At 41.1% G+C, this 23,144-nt stretch overlaps 1 protein-coding gene across 1 annotated transcript in view; it reads left to right on the forward strand.

Annotated features, from left to right (window-relative positions):
* CYB5R1 (cytochrome b5 reductase 1) overlaps nucleotides 1-23,144 on the forward strand; it is a 77,937-nt gene that overhangs the window by 32,677 nt on the left and 22,116 nt on the right. Inside the window, exons 7-8 of the mRNA XM_082248046.1 lie at nucleotides 235-364; nucleotides 3,047-3,130. Coding sequence (XP_082104172.1) covers nucleotides 235-364; nucleotides 3,047-3,130 — 214 coding nt within the window. The remainder of the gene's footprint in view (nucleotides 1-234; nucleotides 365-3,046; nucleotides 3,131-23,144) is intronic.

Consider the following 23,144-nt stretch of genomic DNA (forward strand, 5'->3'; position numbering starts at 1 on the left):
ATCCTGTGTGATTTCAGCCCATTCAAAAGAGAAGGCTGAAAACCGCACAGCACTGAGTCACACAGGAACCGCACAGGAACACAGACCTTGTTCCTGTGCGATTCAGGTGTGAACCAACCCTTACAAACAGGGCGTTATTAATCGATGGCACTAAGTTTTTTAAAAATAAATGTTGCATAATAGTAAAATATTGCAGAGTTATAATTCCAGAGTGTTTTTTGTTTTTTTCTTTAGATCTATTTTAAAGATGAACATCTGGATTTTCCTGAAGGAGGTAAAATGTCGCAGTGTCTAGACAATCTCTCCATATGGGGCAGCATTGACGTTCAAGGCCCCAGAGGACTTCTTGAATATGAAGGAAAAGGTATGGGATGCGATAGATAGATAGATAGATAGATAGATAGATAGATAGATAGATAGATAGATAGATAGATAGATAGATAGATAGATAGATAGATAGATAGATAGATAGATAGATAGATAGATAGATAGATAGATAGATAGATAGATAGATAGATAGATAGATAGATAGATAGATAGATAGATAGGATATAAAGTCATACGAAAATATGCACCCACCTGCTGTGCCTTCTTATTGGTTAATGAGGTAACTTATTTAATTAAAGACAAAGAGGAAGTCTGTGGAGCCTTTGTTAGTATGTAAAAAGTAACCATTTTATTCTATAATTTGCCTTTTTAAAAGTGACAATAAAATTATGATTCTGGCACAAAGCATTGCAAAGTTATATGCATATGAAATAAAGGCAAAAGAAATAAAAGTTATCAAAGAAGACAAATAAAAATGGGGCGGCACAGTGGTGTAGTGGTTAGCACTTGCACTACCTGCCTGGAGTTTGCATGTTCTCCCAGTGCCTGCGTGGGTTTCCTCGGGGTATTCCGGTTTCCTCCCACACTCCAAAGACATGCTGGTAGGTTCATTGGATCCTGTATAAAAAAATGGCCCTAGTATGGATGTATGAATGTGAGTTAGGGGCCTTAGATTGTAAGCTCCTAGAGGGCAGGGACTGATGTGAATGTGCAATGTATATGTAAAGCGCTGCATAAAATTGACAGCACTATATAAGAACCTGAAATAAATAAAAATAAATAAAAAATGAAGTTAAATGGTTAATGAATAAAAAAAAAAAAAAATTAGCTGGAAATTATAGTTAGGGGAAAAAGTGACATTTCTTCATCTGGGGAAATATTTTGAAGCATCAATCTTCACATGGGTACAGCTATTCGGAGCTTTTTATACTAGGCCTATCTAATGCCTATATATACGTCTGTGTGTAAGAGGTCTTACACAGAGCAAACAGAACAAGCAAAGTGGTACTGTGCAGTGTCCATATAAACAGAATAAGAACAGACACTCATAATTACACACAGCAAACCGAAGAATAAAATTGGTACTGTGCAGCTTTAATACAGAATTAAAATGGATAATAAATAAGAACAGAAAGTGAAAATTACTCATTGCATATAGAAGATGTTTTAACAGACTGAATAATCAGCCATATGATCAGATAATAAGTATCTGTAACTTGCAGTTTACTAAGCAAGTGCAAAGTTTATAAACAGTATTGAAAAATAGGTTTGGGGTGGCAAAAATATGCATATACTGCAGAATAATGAAAGCTGCACATACATATGAAAGCTGTACAAACATGGACTTTCCACATCAATGTCTCTGTGTCTCAGTCAGGAATCGGGATACCATTTGGCTAAAAGTATAGGAGTTGATTTGTCAAAGACAAATAAGCTGTTCCCTTTCCAAGCAAATGTCCTTTACATTAGTAAATGTAGTGAAAATTGACTTTGCAAAGAATACATAATCATGTGCAAGAACGAAAAATTATATTTTTGCTCGCAGCTTATTGGATGATGGAAGTCAGTAGATCTTCACCTCATTCACTAAACTAAGACAAAGTTCCCTTGCAAAGTGAACAGTCATTTTTTCTTTAGTAAATCCAGCCATGGGGTTGATTTACTAAAACTGGAGAGTGCAAAATCTAGTGCAGCTGTGAATGGTAGTCAATCAGCTTCCAACTTCAGCTTCTTTAATTAAAGTGGTTGTATCCTCAAAAAAAAAAACAAACCCTGCAGGACAAAGGCATAATGAGCTAGTATGCATCGCATACTAGCTCATTCTGAAATACTTACCTTAGAACTAAGCCCCCGACATGGGCGCCCAGACTAGGGTTGAGAAACACTGATCTAGCCTAAGAAAAGTCAATCCTTATAGAGCAGACAATCAACAAACCTCAAAATGCAAAAAACTTGTAATGTGGCTTTTTTTACCACATTTCTTATTGCAGGCACCTGGCTTGAAATTAATTATTGATGTTAAAAATACTCAGGTTAAATACGTGCGATTAAATAATTATTGATGATGTAATTATTTCTGATGTGAGAAAAGCGAAAGCAACCAAAGATATTCTTATGTGGGAAAAGCAAAACCAGTTAAATGATCTTCATCCAAAAAGGAAAAAAGTTACCAGATACAGTCGTAGGCGTGCCCAGGGGGTTTGCCAGGTGTGCCTGGGCACACCCAAATCACTGCATTCGGTGCCGATTCCCCCTATTGCCTGGGCTTCCCCCCATGTTACACTCCCAGAATAGAAAGTGAGGGCAGGGGCTAGTAAATACAGTATGGTATTTACCATTCCCCTTTCTTTTCTAAATGAATGCAGTGAACGCACGCACGGTGTTCTTTCATAACTGAAGCATAGTAAACTGTGTTTACTGTGCTTCAGTTTGTGAAGGAACAGGAAGCTGATAAGCACAGAGCACCATTCACTGTCCAGTGCTGCTAAGGCTGCATAGAAAGGTATGCGTGTTTGAGCTTTGGGGAGACCCTAATGCGATAGGCTGCGCAAACCCATGGATACAGTATATATTACAGATATGGGATCTCTAACTTCACGTGAATGGTATTTTAATTTAAAGATAAGCAAAAAAAAAAAAAACAACATTATTTTTTTTTTTTTATTAGGTATAACCCTTTTCACTGATTCACTGATTTTGCCACTGTTTTTGTCATTAGGTTATTTTGCCATTCAGCCAAATAAGAGATCTCCAGCAGAGAAAAAGTTTGTCCGTCAACTGGGAATGATTGCAGGTGGAACAGGTATGTAAGCTGATGACAAGGTATAACAAAGCATTACTCAGTGCCATTTCTGTCATGAGACAGCGTGGAAATCTTGTCTCAGATGATGCCTTTTTATCCGTTGTGACAGAAAAGATACTGATTGTGAAATAGTAGAGCTTAGAGTAAACCTGTTCAATATCACTTCTTTTTAAAAATGTTAATTGCCTGAATGTTTTTCTGCTTTACTACATTATGCTGAATCCAATGTAAACAGAAAGTAAATTGTAAATACATATACAGGTGCATCTCATAAAACTAGAATGCCATCAAAAAGTTCATTTATTTCAGTAATTCAATTCAAAAAGTGAAACTCATTTATTTTATATAGATGCGTTACACACAGAGTGATATATGCATAAGATATATAGTGATATATCATCACAGACTGTGGAAAAGTTTGCATTTTATTTGGAAATCAAGGTCCCAGAGTTTGGAGGACGAGTGGAGAGGCTCAGAATCAAAGTTGAATGAGGTCCAGTGTGAAGTTTCCACAGTCAGTGATAATTTGGGGAGCCATGTCATCTGCTGGTGTTGGTCCACTGTGTTTTATCAAGCCCAAAGTCAGCGCAGCCCTCTACCAGGAAACTCTAGAGCACTTCATGCTTCCCTCTACTGACCAGCTTTATGGAGACACTGATTTCATTTTCCAGCAGGACTTGGCACCTGCCCATACTGTCAAAAGTACCAATACCTGATTTCATGATTATGGTATCAGTGTGCTTGATTGGACAGCAAACTCTCCTGACCTAAACCCCATAGAGAATCTGTAGGGTATTGTCAAGAGGAAGGTGAGAGACACCAGACCCAACAATAAAGATGAGCTGAAAGACACTTTTAAAGAAACCTGGGCTTCCATAACACTTCAGCAGTTCCACAGGCTGATCACCTCCATGCCAGGCTGCATTGATGCAGTAATTAATGCAAAAGGAGTCCTGACCAAGTATTGAGTGCATACTATACTGTACATGGACATACTTTTCAGTAAGCCAACATTTCTGTATTAAAAATACTTTTTTTTATTGGTCTATGTAATATTCTAATTTTCTGAGATACAGAATTTTGGGTTTTCACTAGCTGTAAGCCTTAATCATCAAAATTAAAAGAAAGAAATGCCTGAAATATATCACTCTGTGTGTAACGCATCTATATAAAATATATTAGTTTCATTTTTTGAATTGAATTACTGAAATAAATTAACTTTTTGATGACATTCTAATTTTATGAGATACACATGTATGTGGGTGTTTTACCTGCTAAAGGATTTGCAATTCTTGTAAATTCAGATAGGAACACCAGCAATATTTTTCTATAATATATGTAGAGTGCCTTGAAAAAGTATTCATACCCCTTGAAATTTTCCACATTTTGTCATGTTACAACCAAAAATGTAAATGTATTTTATTGGGATTTTATGTGATAGACTAACACAAAGTTGCACATAATTGTGAAGTAGAAGAAACATAATAAATAGTTTTCACATTTTTTTACAAATAAATATCTGAAAAGTGTGACGTGCATTTGTATTCAGCCCCCCTGAGTCAATACTTTGTAGAACCACCGTTCTCTGCAATTATAGCTGCAAGTCTTTTTTGGGTATGTCTCTACCAGCTTTGCACATCTAGAGAGTGACATTTTTGCCCATTCTTCTTTGCAAAAAAACTCAAGCTCTATCAAAATGGATGAAGAGTGTCTGCGAACAGCAGCTTTCAAGTCTTGCCTCAGATTCTAATTTGGATTTAGGTTTGGACTTTGACTAGGCCATTCTAACACATGAATATGCTATGATTTTTAAACCATTCAATTGTAGCTCTGGCTGTATGTTTAGGGTCATTGTCCTGCTGGAAGGAAGACTCTGCAAAAGTCTTATTTTTTTACCAAAAATATCTGAAAAGTGTAACGTGCATTTATATTCAGCGCCCTTTACTCTGATATCCCTAACTAAAAACTAGTGGAACCAATTGCCTTCAGAAGTCAAATAATTAGTAAATAGAGGCCACATGTGTGTAATTTAAACTCAGTTTACATTCAGCTGTTCTGTGAAGCCCTCAGAGATTTGTTAGAGAACCTTAGTGAACAAACAGCATCATGAAGGCCAAGGAACACACCAGATAGGTCATGTATAAAGTTGTGGAAAAATTTAAAGCAGGGTTAGGTTATAAAAAATATCCCAAACTTTGAACATCTCACGGAGTACTGATTAATCCATCATTTGAAAATGGAAAGCGTATGGCACAGCTGCAAACCTACCAAGATATGGCCGTCCACCTAAACTGACAGGCCGGGCAAGCTGAGCATTAATCAGAAAAGCAACCTAGAGGTCCATGGTAACACAGGAGGAGCTGCAGAGATCCATAGTTTAGGTGGGAGAATCTGTCCACAGGACAACTATTAGTCGTGCCCTCCACAAATCTGGCCTTTATAGAAGAGTGGCAAGAAGAAAGCCATTGTTGAAAGAAAGCCATAAGAAGTCCGGTTTGTAGTTTACGAGAAGCCATGTGGGGGACACAGCAAACATGTGGAAGAAGGTTCTCTGGTCAGATGGGACCAAAATTGAACTTTGTGGCCTAAAAGCAAAACGCTGTGTGGCCGAAAAGTAACACTGCACATCGCCCTGAACACACCATCCCCACCATGAAACATGGTGGTGGCAGCAGCATCATGTTGTGGGGATGCTTTTCTTCAGCAAGGACAGGGAAGCTGGTCAGAGTTGATGGGAAGATGGATGAGCCAAATACAGGGCAATCTTAGAAGAAAACCTGTTAGAGTCTAGGGTTGCCAGGTCTGCTTTCAAAAAATAGCGGACAAGCGCGGGGGGGGGGGGGTTTAAGTAGTAAAAAGATAAAAAAAAATGTTTACAATTAAATTATATATTTTCTTACAAACATTTTAACACGTATTAAAATAATCACTTCAAAACTTTACATAGAATTCAAAACATCAAATATATTATAATAATATGTAAAATATTACATTACATTTTACTTTGCTGTCATGTGTATTTTTTATTTGACTGCGCAGCTTTGATACATTTTTTATGTTTAAGGAATTATTCTTTAATTTCAGCACAATGTTGAGAAATAATAAAAAATATACAAAGTTCACTTCGAACTGATGGTACAAGCAGACGGTTAAGTTCGTCAGTCCACAAATTTTCCATGATGCTGAAAATTCGTTCAACGTTTGCATTTGATACCGGAATTGATGCACAATACTGGAACAGTTTCAGTAAACTTAGAGCTGGCTCTTACTTGAAAAAAGTATGTCCACTTTTCAAGGGATGAATCGCCCTGCAGATGAACATAAACTTCTTCTAAAGGCCCGTACACACGTACCGATCGTCGGCATACAAACGTCGGCGGACGAAAGATCTGCCGATTGTATGCGTGTTAGTATGGTGCCTCCGACAGATGTCTGCGCACAATCCGCGGACAAAAGTCTTTCGTGCAAACATGAAAATTTTTGTCTGCGGACACCAGAACGGACGATTGTTCGCCTGTCAGTACAGAATTCGGCCGACAGACCGCAGATTTGCAAGACTGGGCATGCTCAGAAAATTAAAAAAACAGGGAAAGTTAACCATTACATGACATCACTTCTGCAGTCAGCTGAAGTCTGCAGACAAAATTCTTGTGCTGTCCTTGTGCTGTCTTTGCACTTTTCAACAGACACCGACATCCCGGGGAGAAAAGAGGAACATTTGTATGCCGACGATCGGTACGTGTGTACGGGCCTTAAGGGAGAAATTTCATCGAAGAGAGTGTTGGGTGGAAGTTCTTCTCGCCATGGTGATAATAACCAGATGTTCGTCATGTCTTCTAAAGTTGGAGGATTATTGCGATCAATTAGATTGAAACAACTAAAGCCCCGTACACACGTACCGATCGTCGGCCGACAGAACGTCCTACAAATGTTCGCGGCTGGTGTGTTTGTTGTTTGTCTGTTGAAAAGTGCTCAAAACTTGCCCAGGACATTTGTCTGCCGACAGAAAATGACGTCACTACGTTCCACGCACGTTCGCCGCTACAAAAGAGGAAGTGAGTGTTTGGCCGTGACCCTTCTGGGCATCTCGCGCTGATTTCGGTAGCATTTGTTTGGTTGACGACATTTCGCTATTTTCCGAGACATCGTTCGAGAATTTATTATGGCGACCGTGAATTCGTCCGTTGCTGTCGTTAGTGTTGGAGTTTTGGCTCTGAGACGACGTACGAGCAATAGGAAGAAGAAGCGGACCTCCTGGACGAAAAATTGGTTGCTTAACCGTGATCAATTTTCTCATATGTCCTTGCTGAGGGAGCTCCAGGAAAATAATCCTGATGACTTCAGGAATTATTTGAGGATGACGGATCCCATCTTTTACCGTCTTCTTGCCCTGGTGTCCCCCTATATTCTGAAGCAGGATACTTGTATGCAGCTTGCAATTACTCCTGAGCAAAGGTTAATTGCGACGTTGAGGTATCTTGCAACAGGGAGAAGCCTGCAGGATCTGAAGTTCACCACAGGCATCTCCCCCCAAGCTCTTGGTATCATCATCCCTGAGACCTGCTCTGCCATCATCAAGGTCTTGCAGAAGGACTATATCAAGGTATGTTTGATTTTTTACATTACATTACATGTATTACTAGTTTCACCCGAATTATGATGTTTTTGGATGTACAGCAATTGACACAGGCCATTATTTGTAAACTACCCTCTGTCCGCATGCACATAGTAGTAAAGATGTAGATTATCTTTAACCATTTGTAAAATTACCCACTAACCACCCCACCATTCTCTCCTATGTGTCCCTAAACGCATTGCCTGTTAACAGTATGTCGAATTTATCTAATTTTATTGCTTTCCCTCAAACAATTATTCCTTGGCCAATGTTTTAGTACCTAGTTAATGATTTATCTAAAATACATCAGTCCATCCATTCCCACCTATGATTCTGTATGTTTATGTAATGATGTTAAAACCTTCACTGACCACAAGCCCTTATTGATGTATAAATGCCCAGTTTTACTTACCCATCCCCCACCCACATGCTAAATCTCAAAGTCAGCATATACCAAAGCTCAAGTTCAGAGGTCTTCAAACTATGGCCCACCAGTTGTTCACGAACTTCAATTTCCATCATGCCTAGTCATGTCTGTGAATGTCAGAGAAAAACAAGGCCTCATGGGATGTGTAGTTCTGCAACAGCTGGATGGCCGTAGTTTGTAAATCTCAGCTCTAGCTGGTGAGTATAATGGGCCATACACACTAGAAGATTGTCAGAACAATTTATCCTTCCGATTTACCAAAACCAAATAATATGAGGTCCAACAAACACTTTCAAATCCTATGCAATCTGGTAGGCCCTTGCACTACATAGAAAAGGTAAATCTGCACGAAAAAGTCTTCAGAGAATCTTCTAGTGTGTATGGCCCTTTACAATATAAGAACAATAGGAGGTTGAAAATAAATGTATGTAGATGTTACATCCCCATATCCAAACCTTTGCCTTCCTGTTGTATATTTTTTTACCAAGTTGCATAAGCATTTAACAGACAACTGTGTGTGTAATTAATAATGTGATGTGCTCAAGCACTAATTTTATTTATTTTATTTTTTCCCCACAGTTTCCTTCAAACGCAGAGCAATGGCTGGAGATTTCTGATCAATTTCTGGAGAAGTGGAATTTTCCCAATTGTGGGGGTGCTATTGATGGGAAGCACGTCCGCATTGTCCCCCCTCCGAATTCCGGCACATTTTTTTATAATTATAAAGGTTTTTTTAGTATAGTCATGCTAGCCATAGTTAATGCAAACTATGAGTTTATTTTTTTGGATATTGGCAAAAATGGCCGCAATTCGGATGGGGGAGTTATTGATCAGACGGAGTTCGCTCGTCGTCTAAAGAACGGCACTCTGAACCTGCCATCCAGGGAGCAAACTGTTGAGGGTATGAGCTTTGTGTTTATCGCAGATGAGGCTTTTGCGCTTGGGGAGCATCTCATGAAGCCCTACCCTCAGAGGAACCTCACCCCAGACCAAAGGATTTACAACTACCGGTTGTCCAGAGCTCGCAGAGTTGTGGAGAATGCCTTCGGGATAATGGCCAACCGGTTCCGGATATTCCTGACGTCCATAAACCTGGCACTGTACAAAGTGGATAATGTGGTCTTGTGTTGCTGCATTTTGCACAACTTCCTACGCAGGAATGCACAAAATTATGTATTGCAGCAACTGGATACTGACCCTGCTATGCCAGGTACAAGTGGAGAGGCCCAACCTTCTAACCAAGTGGAGTCCATGCCGTCAATGGAAGTTGGACGGTCAGCATTGGCATCACACAGGGCCCGTCAGATCCGCCAGGAATATCTGGACTATTTCGTGGGGAGAGGAGCTGTGTCCTGGCAGCAATCACTGTCACACACCCATTAATCTTGTTAAAGATTGGACACACAAGATAAATGTCAGAGATATATTATTTTTCAACACATTAAACAAAAATTGCAATGATTCTATATTGTGGATTATAATCATTTGGGCACATATGCCAAACACAATTATTTGGGTTAATCATGTGTTATATATGTGTGACTTTGGAAGGGTTAATACATTCATCAGTGTGTTTCTTGACTGTAGTCTCTCACCAGCTGATCCAAAGTGATGATGGCCATGTGTTATTTTTTAGCCAGTGGTGTAAATACAAGGGCCTTCTGCACCCCACAAAATGTACACAAACCCTGTCACATTGAGAACTAGGTCACACCCAAGGTTCATCTAATGTCACCTTACATTGGTGTTCATTGTCCAGAAGTTGCCCATACTATATATTTCATATAATACATTAGGGTATTAACAAAGTACCTACACCTGTTATGTTGTGTTCATTTATGACATCCTTCTCACTGCCCACCAATGTTAGGATATGTCAGTGTTATGTGAAACTTGATCATTGTTCATCTCAAAGTGTTATATATATAGGTAATGGAAAGTGAACTAGAGCAACGAACAAGCAATACACTATAGATTACACTGATCTCCCTACACTGATTGCTACTGGCAATATCAATGCCATATTGAATCCTAGGACTGCTAGTACCTTGAGTGTTGAGTCACACTTATGCGATGCGGGAAGTCTGCGACTTTGCAGCCTTCCAGCATTGCATAAGGGTGACCCGCCACTTACTTTTTGCACAGGATTGTATTCCACAAGTGTTAAGCACTGTGCGATCCAATCCAGATACATCAGAAATAAAGGGTCATGTGCGACTTGTATGCGTGTTCAGTGCGAATGTAGCCATACAAAGTGTATGTCTCAATTCACACTGCACATCTGATGGCATGTAATATCGTAGCGCACTGCTCCTTTATTAAATGCGATCAGATGTTCATGCGAAAATCAGCTATACAGTTTGTATGGCTCAATTCGCACTGCACTCGCACAAAAGTCGCACATGATGCATTTATTCAGCCGCATCAGGATAGGATCGCACAGTCGTTCAAACTTGTGTGATCCGATCCTGTGTGAAATGTCAGATCGCACTGTGATATGCGTTAAAACTGGGGGTATCTTTAACATTTCATTGACACCTCCAGCAACTCGCATATGGCAGTGTCCAAAATGCTTTCATTAACATGTAAATATGTGAATAGGACAGCCATCATACATTTAGTGCTTCTTTACACAGCTTTAGACCTCGACCCCCCAACGAAAGTCTAATAAAGAATTGAACACACATTGTTGAATGTAAAAATGTTTTAGTATCAAACATTCACAGGGTTAGGGTTAGGGTTAGGGTTAGGGTTAGGGTTAGGGTGTTGTAAAGTGCTTTTCCCAAACTTGGGTACACTCTTTAACATCTGAGTGTAATTAAAATGCCATAAAACATTATAAAAAATTTGTAACATCAGGAACATCCCAATACAAACATTAAAAACGTAGTAAAATTGTGGCTTAAAATTTGCCAATCATGTCCACAAAATTGCGCATTTTCATTTGTAATGCCGTTGCAGTCTCCTTTATTTGTTCCAGGTCTGCGCAGCATTGGAGAGCCTCACGGGTCAATTTGGCTAATGTGCAACTATGTAAAACATGGTCTGTAAAAAAAAAAAAAAAATGAGTCAATGTGAATCACCTACATGAGGTCATAATAATAGAGAAACATTTGGTGTCCAGGTAATCTTAAATTCCTCTCGAGTTAATACCTACCCTGTTCTTATGCTCTTTTGCCCTAGGCTCTTCTTCTTCCTCCTGTCCTCCTCCGATGCTGTTGCTGATGATTCTGCCGGTCTCCTGAGCTTACTATAGATTTATTAGGGGTGTGAACGCATGATGACGTCATTGTGAGGGCATGGTCGTAATGTATATATATTAAGATGCAGAGACCAGAGACGGGCAGAATGCACGGCAACAGCATCGGAGGAGGACAGGAGGAAGAAGAAGAGCCTAGGGCAAAAGAGCAGACAACATAAGAGCAGAAGATTGGACAGCAGAAGAGTGGAGAGGAGAAGATCCAAAGAGCAGAGTGGAGAAGACCGGATGAAGATATTTAAGAACATTTCATAAACGTCTCCTGTCGTTATTCACATACACTTCCATTTATGTGGTTAATGTGTAGGGGTACTATGTACCCCATACCCATTCACATAGGGATTGGGGTCTGGGATCTGGGGGCCACCCTTTGTTAAAGGTTGCTTCCAAAGTCCTAGGAACCCCCTGGCCGCATGACCCCCCAAAACCACCAGACAGGGTTGTGGGGATGAGGCCCTTGTCCTCCTCTACATGGGAGCAAGGTGCTTTTGTGTGTGCGGTGCAGAGGCCCCCTGGCCCAAAGCAACAAAACCCCCCCATGTTGAGGGCATGTGTCCTGCTGTGGTCCAGGGGGTGTTTGGTCCGCTTGCTCGTTCTCTTTCCTGGCCTGACAAGCTGCATGCTTGGATAAGGGTCTGGTAGGGGTTTTGGGGGTAACCCACGCTGTCTTTTTGTTGTGGGCATACCCTCAAACTCAATACCACACACAAAAGGCCTGGTTGTAAACTTGGGGTGGACACCCACGGTGGGTTCTTCAATTTTTTGGTGTAGTTCCCCCTCAAAAATCTTCACAACGCAAGTGGCCCCGCAAGTCAGAGCATCCTGATCCGACTTACTGTGCGACTTCCATTCAAATAAAGAGGCTCCCATAGGGAACTAGTGTTGTAAATTGGAGGCTAAAAATAACACTGATAAAAATCATTCTGAAAAAACCTACGTGGGCACACAATTGGCTCTTGGACACTTGGTCCTGGTTCCTCCACAGTTTCGGAAGTGGCTTCCACGCTGCTTGCCAAGTTGCCAGGAGATCGGGGTTCTGACATGGCTGGGGATGCCACATCCTGGCATGATGCAACATCTGCAATGTAAATTTGTAAGGGAATACAAGAATATAAGGTTAAATAATCATTGCAAATACACATATTTCTATAATCCCACTACACAAAAATCTGTGACTACCAACCTTCTTGTTGCTCTGGTGTCTGGTCACTTGTTGGCTCCACCAGAATCACCTCAGGCATAATGTCTTCATCTACATAATACAAAACATTGGCCATATCATAAAAGTCACAAGAGGTACATTTGTTAGGACATGGTGCCCTGCTTGATAGCTCTTTTAGTAACAAATATGAAGACATGTACATGGTTATCTACGAAAAATATGGTACATTAATGTTTGACAGTGCATAGGAACCAATTACCTTTAGTGGAATCTGTGCCACCATCTGGGCCCATGTCCTCCTCTTCTTCCACAACTGCCGATGGAGCTGCCAAACCTCTCCTCCTCCTTTCCCATTGTTTGGCACGGAGTTTACGTTTTTCTCCTATTTAAAGGTTTGAATAATAATCTGTGATTAATAGGAATGTTTGCTGAGAAGATTCGTGCAGGAAAGAACGTTCGTTGCAACACAATACATATATTTTTAACTATGGCTTCCTGACTTTTAATGTCATATACTAAAACATCAACAATAGATCGATCAAATCACGACATGACAACTAAAATGAGTAATCTAACTTTTTACATAGACATTATAATCTAGACATGTTAATACAACATACACAAAATTATAAAAAACATATTGCATGATTAAAAAAAAAAAAAAAAAACTTACTTTTTTTCAAAATCCGATGGATTTGGGAAAGCTGATCCTGCTCACGGTGTTTCAGGTCAGACCACCGTTTCCGAATCTGATCTTTCGATCGCTCCACACCGAATTTTTTTACCAAACAGGCCACCACCTTATCCATGATGCCATCTTTCCTGGCATTGGGCCGATCGTAATTTGCCAACTTGCCATCATAATCCATTTTTTCTAAAATGGAGACCATCTCCACCATTTCTGGCTTTGACATGGGTGTAGCCCTTGATTTTCTGGTGGCCCAATCACTTCGGCCCACACTAATTGAGCTCCCAGATTGTTGAGACATTATTCTTGATTACAAGATTTTTCCACTGCTTCAGGTGTGAGTGTCGCATGTAGGCCTGATCTTCGGCACGTACACACCCCTGCACAAGCCCGCCACTGGAGGAGGAGTTGACGCCTGCGCTGTATTTAAAGGACGCCAGATCGTTCGGCCGACGATTCGCTAGCGGACATATCGAGAGTTGGAGCACGATCGAGCGGCGAATCACGACTTTTCCCCACAAACAAAGGTACGACTCTTTTAATAGAAAGTGTGTGTTTTGGGCCCTATACAGCTTTTATTAGGAATATCTTTATTATGTGCCAAAATACATGCTATTTTAATATGTTTTGTGTTGTTTTGTGTCTTGCAGGCATATACTGTCCTGCAATATGGTGGACAATTACACCAGCCACAACTTTCTAATAAGTTTTATTGATGAGTTCAGGCAACTGCCGTGTTTGTGGCAAGTCAAGTCCGCAGATTATAAAAATAGAAAACTCAGAAAACAGGCCATGGAACATTTGGTGGCCTTCTACAAGCCCGTCTGTCCTGGGGCAAATTTTAATTATATACGCAAAAAAATAAACAGCATTCGCACTGCCTACAGGCGGGAGTTAAAAAAAATAGAGGAGTCCACCCAGTCTGGAGCAGGTGCACGGAATGTATATGTACCACGGCTGTGGTACTATGATAACATGCGATTCCTGGCAGACACCATGGAATCCAGGCCGTCAATTTCAACACTGCCTTCTACTTCGGCAGAGGGCTCAGTGTCGGTTGATCCAAGCCAGGATGAGGATTTCCTGGAGGAGAGTTTTACTCAGGTATGGCATTTCACAATATATTGTCTGCTAAAATGTAATCATGTAACAAAATTATAAGCTAAACCATAATTGACCCTTTATGTAAACGGGCATAGCAAGGGGTTGGCATGACAGGCAACCGCCAGGGGCGCAGGCCAAGGGGGGTGGGTCACAAAAATATTGGCATTGTTTTATTGTTTATTTTAACAATCCACTCAGCCTGCACACCCCAGAACCCCCAGTTTGCAGGCGGATTCATGCAGGTGTAAAACATTGAGAGCTGCTTCATGCAGGTGTAAAACATTGAGAGCAGCTGAGCCAAAAGACCAGGAGACTGAGACTGCCTCTCACTGCATCCCCAGCACACCTCTGGTCTTACAAACACTGCTGCATCCCCAGCACACCTCTGGTCCTAACAAACACTGCTGTAGCCTCAGCATTCCTCTGGCTCAACCTTTTTTAATACAAAACTAACAGCTCCTGCAAATGATACATCCATCCTTGCTTCCATGTCTCTGGTCTCTCACTCTGGGTCAGCAAGGCAGGTGGCTTCCTTATTCCTGTTTCCCTGCACTGCTTCACCCTCAATGCCCTACATCAAGCCCTCTGCAAGTTCAGGCCCCTCTCTCTCTGCAACCCCCTCCTCTCTCTCTCACACCCCCTCTTTCTCTCCCTCTCTCTATCTCTCAACCCTCTCTTTCTTTTTCACACCTGAGACAATGATTGCCCACTAGAGAGCTCTACACTGGGCAAACAAGGGGCAAATTAGAAACTTTTAATGCCCTTTAATTTTTTTTTTGGGGGGTGGGTTACAGTTTTACATTGATCTTGGGGGGGGGGGGGGGTTGTTGCCAAATACAGCTCCTCAACAAGGGCACTGGAGACCCTAGATACGCCACTGTATGTAAAGTCTGCTATTTGTTCACAATAATATAACAAACATGCATTTTTATATACACTATAACATTCTAATCAATTGTTCATTTCATCAACAGGGAAGTGTCACTGAGGAGGAGCCAGGTTGCAGCCAGGAGCCTGGGGAGCCTGCGGAGCCTGAGGAGCCTGTGGAACTCTTTCCACCACCACCTCCTCCTGCCAAACGGAGGCAAAAGAGGAAGCACGTGGATGACATAACCGATGAATTTATCCAGGAGGCCACCATAGCCCTACGTCGGAAACCGGAGGCCAATGAGTCCTTCGGCAACATGACGGCAAAAATTTTGGATAAGGTGGACCTCAGGCAGTGTCAGTATGCCAGAAAAATTATCCTCGATGTGCTGCAAAAGGCTGAAAACGGGATCCTTAATGAGCACAGCCATGCATGCCAGGAGCACCCGTGCCCTCCACCTCCACCTCCACCTCCACAACACCCACCACCTCGCCAAATGCCACATGGCCAGTGGCAATATGGCCAGCATGATCCAAACCTGCCCTCATGGCAACCTGATTTCAGTTACCAGCAACTTTAATTTTTGTAACCCCCTATTATTTATTTTACCCCTGTTTGCCAGTTTCTAGTTTAATTTTGTCCAAATGGAACTTTTTTAAGTTTAGTTTATTATACGGAAAGTATTGATGTTTTCTTTGGTTTTTTTTGCTGAGATACAAAAAATAAAGAAAATGAAAATAAAAAATGGCCTATCTGAATTTGTTAACATGTTTAATATTGTGCATAACCTGAAAAATATGTTTTAGACATTAATTCAGACAAGAATAAAGGGTCATATCAATAGTTAGATCTTTGGTGTGAAAATACAAAAATAATGGTGAAGAGTTCAAATTATTTAATTATAAAATTTGATAGAACAGATAGAATAGACAAACATTATCTTCATCATAACAGAACACATGCCTTTTTATTAGAAAAGTATGGCATTATGAGCAGCATCTTCCTTCTTCTCACATTTATCAAGATGAGCATGTGCTCCGCATTTCACCTATTTCTTGGACTTCCGCGAGCCGAAAGTTCTTTCTGAATAAAATGTTGAGTTTACTAGAGAAAATTCTTCCGGGAACTCATTTGGTTTGATCATGCGTGTTGGGATTTGTAGCTGTGTGTCGGCCGAATTGTGTACTGACAGGCGAACAATCGTCCGTTCTGGTGTCGGCATACAAAAATTTTCATGTTTGCAAGAAAGACTTTTGTCCGCGGATTGTGCGCAGACATCTGTCGGAGGCACCATACTAACACGCGTACAATCGGCAGATCTTTCGTCCGCCGACGTTTGTATGCCGACGATCGGTACGTGTGTACGGGGCTTTAGTATCTCATATGTCCACTATTTTGTGAAAAAAATAGTGAACATAATGTCCGCTCAAATAGTAGACACCTGGCAACCTTATTAGAGTCTTATTAGAGTCTGCAAAAGACTTGAGACCAATGCGGAGGTTCACTTTTCAGCAGGACAGTGACTCTAAACATACAGCCAGAGCTACAATGATATGGTTTAGATCAAAGCATATTCATGTGTTAGAATGGCCCAATCAAAGTCCAGACCTAAATTCTGTTGGGAATCTGTGGCAAGACTTGAAAGCTGCTGTTCGCAGACACTCTTCATCCATTTTGATAGAGCTTGAGTTATTTTGCAAAGAAGAATGGGCAAAAATGTCACTCTCTAGATGTGCAAAGCTGGTAGAGACATACCCAAAAAAGACTTGCAGCTGTAATTGCAGCGAACGGTGGATCTACAAAGTATTGACTCAGGGGGGCTAAATACAAATGCACGTCACACTTTTCAGATATGTATTTGTAAAAAAATGTGAAAACTATTTATTTATAACAATTAAAAATTGCTGTTCACAGACACTCTCCATCTAATTTGACAGAGCTTGAGCTATTTTACTACGAATAATGGGCAAAACTTCCACTCTCTAGATGTGCAAAGCTGGTAAAGACATACCCAAAAAGACTGTAATTGCAGCGAAAGGTGTTTCTACAAAGTATTGACTCAAGGGGGCTGAATACAAATGCACACCACAATTTTCAAATACTTATTTGTAAAAAAAAGTGAAAACCATTTATCATTTTCCTTCCACTTCACAATTATGTGCCACTTTGTGTTGGTCTTTTACATAAAGTCCTAATAAAATACATTTACGTTTTTTTGGTTATAACATAACAAAATGTGGAAAATTTAGAGGGGTGTGAATACTTTTTCATGGCACTGTGTATATATGTGTGTGTGTATATATACTGTGTATATATACATATATATATATATATATATATATATATATATATATACATATACATATATATATATATATATATATATGGAAAAAAAGTGAATAAACTGCGCTAACTTAAAATTAATCTGTAAAGTAAAACACAATATAAAGCTGCTAACACTCCAATCGACAGTGATGGTGATCAAAATATTAAGAAAAATAGTGCAGCGCTAAAAATGTGTGAGTAAATGTGCACGAAGTAAACGTGAACAATCAAACCAAAATGCAAAAAAATGCAAAAAATCAAAGTCCAGAATGTCCATAAAGTGTAAACTGTGACTTGAAAAGGTGTTAACTCCAGCATGTGAAATAACTGCAACAAACGATAAATCCCACACCAAAGGAATAAAGGAATCAAGATGTGCTCACCAGATGGTATGGACCCAAAGTACTGTACAGCAAATGGGTCATACACGCTGTATATGTAGATGTCCTCGGTACCGAATAGGCAGGAACCTCAGCAAGCGTCTCTGGATCACAGGTGGTGATGAATATCTTCCAAACCGGTCCGCATGGGAATGCCTAGGAGTCCCCACTCATGGGATTGTGGAGAGGGATAAACCAAAAGGACACCATAGCAAAATACCGTATGGGCAATTTATTGGAAGATAAAGGAATACACTTACAATTTCACAGGTGGTAAGAAGCATTCAGAAAAGATAGGCACTCATGATACTTCTAACGCGTTTCCTTAAAAATAACATCCTCAAAGGAATTATTCAAATGTGTTTATTCAAATAAACACATCCTAAACAGCTAATAGTTGGAACATCCTCTCCACAGAGGTGACCTTCCCACCTGACATGCATTTACTACTAAACATTCATGTAGAGGTAACTTTTGTGAATCCTGCCCCCTAAGAGCAACTCTTGACACGTTGTCTCTTTGTATTCCTGAAAGAGACAAAAATAAACATCCTACCTAATCTTACTGGCTAGGCATGATAAGAGAGATAATGTTAGGCTTTTAGCAAAAAGTACATGGGTTCTGACCCCTGCCTGGTCAAACCCAGGAACCAGAATGAAGATATGTGGAGTCCACTCAACTGATACCTGCAGTGGACCACTTCTGCAGCATCAGGAGTAACACATCTCTTTTTGTCTAAGCCATTGCCTGAACCTACAGCAAAGACTCACCTGCTAGCAGACAATCACAAACAGTTAATCAAATCTGGAGAAGCTTTTAAAGGAAGTCCTTTACCCCGAAACTTTACTTGTAGTGCAACTGAAGGAGCTTTCCTGTAAAAGTCCTTGCTCTGGCACATTACTTGAAGAACAAAAGTAGCGAGCAACTGCCTTCTGACATGGCAGTAACTAACACAAACTTGACTTTGTAACAAGAGGGCCAATTGGCCAAAGATCTTCGCAAATTGCCCTTTTACTCTTCACAAAGTGTCCAGCAGTAAAAGATCTTTGCAAAGTGTCCTTAAGTTGTAAGAGGTTTACCCCCTCCAGATTTACCGTTCTGAAGGAAACATGAGAAGTCCTCTGTAGTAGAAGTCTCTTTCTCCAGGTTGTTGGACAAATCCCAGATACCCCTTCTTTAATTTGCAAGAGTAGAAGGAAAGCGGAAACAGCAACAAGAAATCAAAACAGACTATTTTGAATTTCTATTCTTGCTTCTATTCTTGCTAGAAGAGTTTCTATTCTTGAGGCATAACAGTCCCTTGAACAAACAGGGACTATCAGAGTAAAGCACGTCTCCTTGTAGCAGAAGAATCTAGTGAACTTTGCTTCTTAACTAGCCAGTTCCCCTTTTAGCTTACACCCAATATGCTGACTTCTAGCACAAAGAGGGGGATTTTAGCAATAACAGTGTTTCATTGTTTTAGGCCCTCAGGTCTCCTACCTGAGGCCCCATGGCAGCCTGTGCTGGGGAGAGGCAGCAGCCTTCTCCCCACCTGGATCTATCCCTATAGAAGTAGGCTGGACTGGACTATGAGCCCATGGGCTCCTCAAATATAAATACAGTCACCCAGCATGCCTTGGGGCCCATCCCCTTCTAGATGGCCAGGGCTGTATAAACATCCCATGCTCTCATCTGCCAGGCTTCCACCCACTATGCATTATAATATATACAGTATATAATTTTTTTTTTCTTTGTCTTCTGTATGTATGTGTGTGTGCATGTACATATATATATATATATATATATATATATATATATATATATATATATAATCTTTTCTATAACGTAGTAAAGCATAACTGAACTCCACAGTACCTACCTCCCCTCGAATAATCCGGCATTCTCAAGGCCCCTTACCTGTGATGGCATCTTTTCCCCAGCTTCTTCCAGGCCGGAACTTCTGGGTCTTCTGCATGAATGGGAGTTTATTCATCCTGGCACACTGGCACTGTACCGAGAATGTGCCCTGAGGCACGCATGCACACTTCAGTGTACATTTATGGAGACTGCGAACAGGCAGGTAAGTTTATGTTATTGCAAAATAGACAAAGCATGTCTCTTTTCCAATAAAGATCCTGCCTGTCCACCTTTTCTTACTCTTTAGGTCCACTTTATGTTAAACAGCTAGAGCAGCTCTTTTTTCCCCAGCCTGTGACTGAACATTAATGCATCAGAAGCAAACTGATGAGCTCATCCCTCTCCTCCTTTCAGCATGTTCATTGTAGGAACATACAGTATACCCTACAGCCAGTGCACCTGATAGAAATCACAGGCCCCATAAAGCCTGACAGGGACCCCCTCCTCTTAAAACATCAAATGATATCTTTAAAATGCAACAGCCATGATGCTATGCTTTGCAGCCATAGAATAAATTATGCCCCCATCAAACAAAACCCATTCTAGTGAACAGTAGCATGAAGGCAATATCAGCACCCATACAGTGAGGGATCGGTACCAATTCCTCACTGTGTTCATTCTGGATAGTGTGTTCGCTCGGCTCACCATCCTAAAATACCCCCCTGTGTGAAACTGGCAGCACTGTTAAGAAAGGGGGAGCCATCACTGCACAAGAGTCACAAGTGTCATCAATAGGGCAGTACTGCTGGCCCCCCTCCAGGCACCCCTTTTGAACCTGAAGAGGTCTGGGCCCAGTACAGGAGGGTTGGCTATACTGCCTTACCAGCAGCCCTGTCTACCTGACTACAACACAACTAATTGGCCCTTAGGGGTGCCTCACCATTTCCTAGTCTGAGTAGTGCTTTGCCGGGACTTCAGGAGGCTAATTTCAAATCACAAACGTTACACTTTCTGAATTTAAAAAACATGTAATATTTTTTAATGAATACGTATATGCTTTAAAGCAGATTTTCACTGCATCTAAGCACCACAAACCAAAAACACTATTTAATACATTTTTATTAATTAAAGCAAATTCGCCAATCCATCAATAATTCTGTAGCAATGTTTCCAGGCATTGGGCCTGAGGTGGGTCTGCCATTGTTACCGGTAACACCTCCAACACAATTAAGTTGTGAACCCAGGTGTGAGAACTGAGACAATGACCATTCCGGCATCTTTGTTTTATTTATTGTATATTGGGGATGGGAGAAGGGAATGAGTGGAATACTCCTCTGGCTCTTCTAGGCTTAACTGGGACTTTGTACAAAAATGCCCGTTGGCGCTGTCTTGACGCCAGCTGAATGCCGACCAGTGCTTCCTGGCATTCAGAAATACTGTTATGCTGAAATTGTGCTGGACCCTCGACTTTAACTTGTTTGTTAACTCAGAAGATCCAGGACTGTAGAACACTTGACTCCTGACACTCGATTTAGCTCAAAAGTCACTGAACAGCTCCCTCCAGCCCTTCACTGACTGAGATAGCTCCTTGTCACTGTTTGTGCTGTTGCAACTCTTAACTCTATACACTGCACACTGTACACTGACTCTTCAGGGCTCAACCACTGGTGCCCCCTTTTACACTTCAGGGTCCTCTAGCTAGGTACCCCCTCTAACACTTCAGGGTCCTCTGGCTAGGCGCCCCCTCTAACACTTCAGGGTCCTCTGACTAGGCACCCCCTTTACAGCTAGCTGACTCCTGGATCCCTGGAACCTTCTCTGGAGTGGTCCCCTCTACACTTGGCAGACCCCTAGGGGCAGTTCACAGTATTCACAACCTTGGCAGGCTTTCTTGGAACTTCACCCCTCTTCCTCCACTGGTCCTCAGCACACCGGATCCCCTCTGCAGCTCAAATCAGCACTCTCTGAATTCCCAGGCAGCCACCCGAGACACGCAATCCTTCTGACAGGAGGAGAGACAGCCGTACCCTCCCTCCTGGGACTCTGCTTCCCGCCAAAGATGCTGCATCATGCGTTCCCTCAAAACTTATACCCACTCCCAGAATCCTCTGCAGCAGAATCTGCCTTCTGGGGTAGATACAGGCCTGAGTGTGTCTCTGATTGGGTTTCCTCCACTGCCCAATGAGAATACTCTCATGGAGCCAGTGGGGAAACTCCCCTCTCAGCAGACACACCTGGGAGACATGACAACCAGCTGAAATCATGGCCCTGCTGTCAGGCAGCCAAGGCCCACTATGCTTTTACCTAGCACCTATCTGTAGGGTGCTACAATTCTATGCTTTATTTTGCTGAGAAATCACTTTGAAAAACAACCCCCTAGCATTTCTGGCCGTCTAGAGTAAGGGCAAATGATTAATGTAGCATATGCTTCCTATAATCCATCTGCCCTTAGCTCAAGCATGCATGCAGGAGAGTGTGCTTAGCTAAGTAAACCCCTCCTCAACTCCTGAAGGCCCCTGGGTTACTTAAAAGGTAACCCTGTTGTTAACCCTCCTGAAGAATCCTTGGATGTATGAAAATCATTTGCCTAAGCAAGAAACCAGGAAGTAACTGAAGAAATGTAAAAAAGAAATGTTTAAAACAAATAACATTATATATATATGATATACATTCCCTATATATTTACTAATGCTAGCAGCATGATGAGTAAAAATAATCGATGTTGACTGGGAGAGTGAAGTTCCACTTCACTTGTAGTTTTAATATCTGCCTGGAGTTTAGCTTCAATAGCATTGTGGACCGACAACAAGTATGGAGATCTTGAAAGTTGGAGAAAAGTTATTATTTGTTACTCATTCTGAGTCAGTGAAATAAAGTATAAGAACCAGGTCAGCATGAGAGCCAGGCCAGAGTGTCAACTTGACAGCTAAGAAACTAGCAACTTAGGAAGAAAAGGTCGGCAAAGGAATCCACTATAATACTCCCAAGACATGTTCCCTTTAATTGTGACAGTAAATGAATTGGGGTGGGCAGCGCATTTCAGTGTTTATTCCAGAAAGTAGAAAATAGTGGTTTGTTCTAGAAGGCACATAGAACATTGTGTAATACTGTATGTCATTTTATTGAAAGGCCAATAGGTGGCAGCAACAGATAACATTGAAAAACAAGAGCATGCCAGCTATTCAGAGTGCACTAGAACATACATTTGGTCATGAGAACTGCATATGGATTTGAACATTACCCATTGGTTAAAATTTTATAAATATGATAATCTTTGCACATTGCAGCTTCCTGATTGATATCTCCAAGTATCAGCGATCAATTATTAGCAAAGAGGTCAATAGGGC

This window comes from Pelophylax lessonae (genome assembly GCF_965119305.1).
Source record: "Pelophylax lessonae genome assembly, chromosome: 2".
In the NCBI taxonomy this organism is placed as follows: domain Eukaryota; kingdom Metazoa; phylum Chordata; class Amphibia; order Anura; family Ranidae; genus Pelophylax; species Pelophylax lessonae.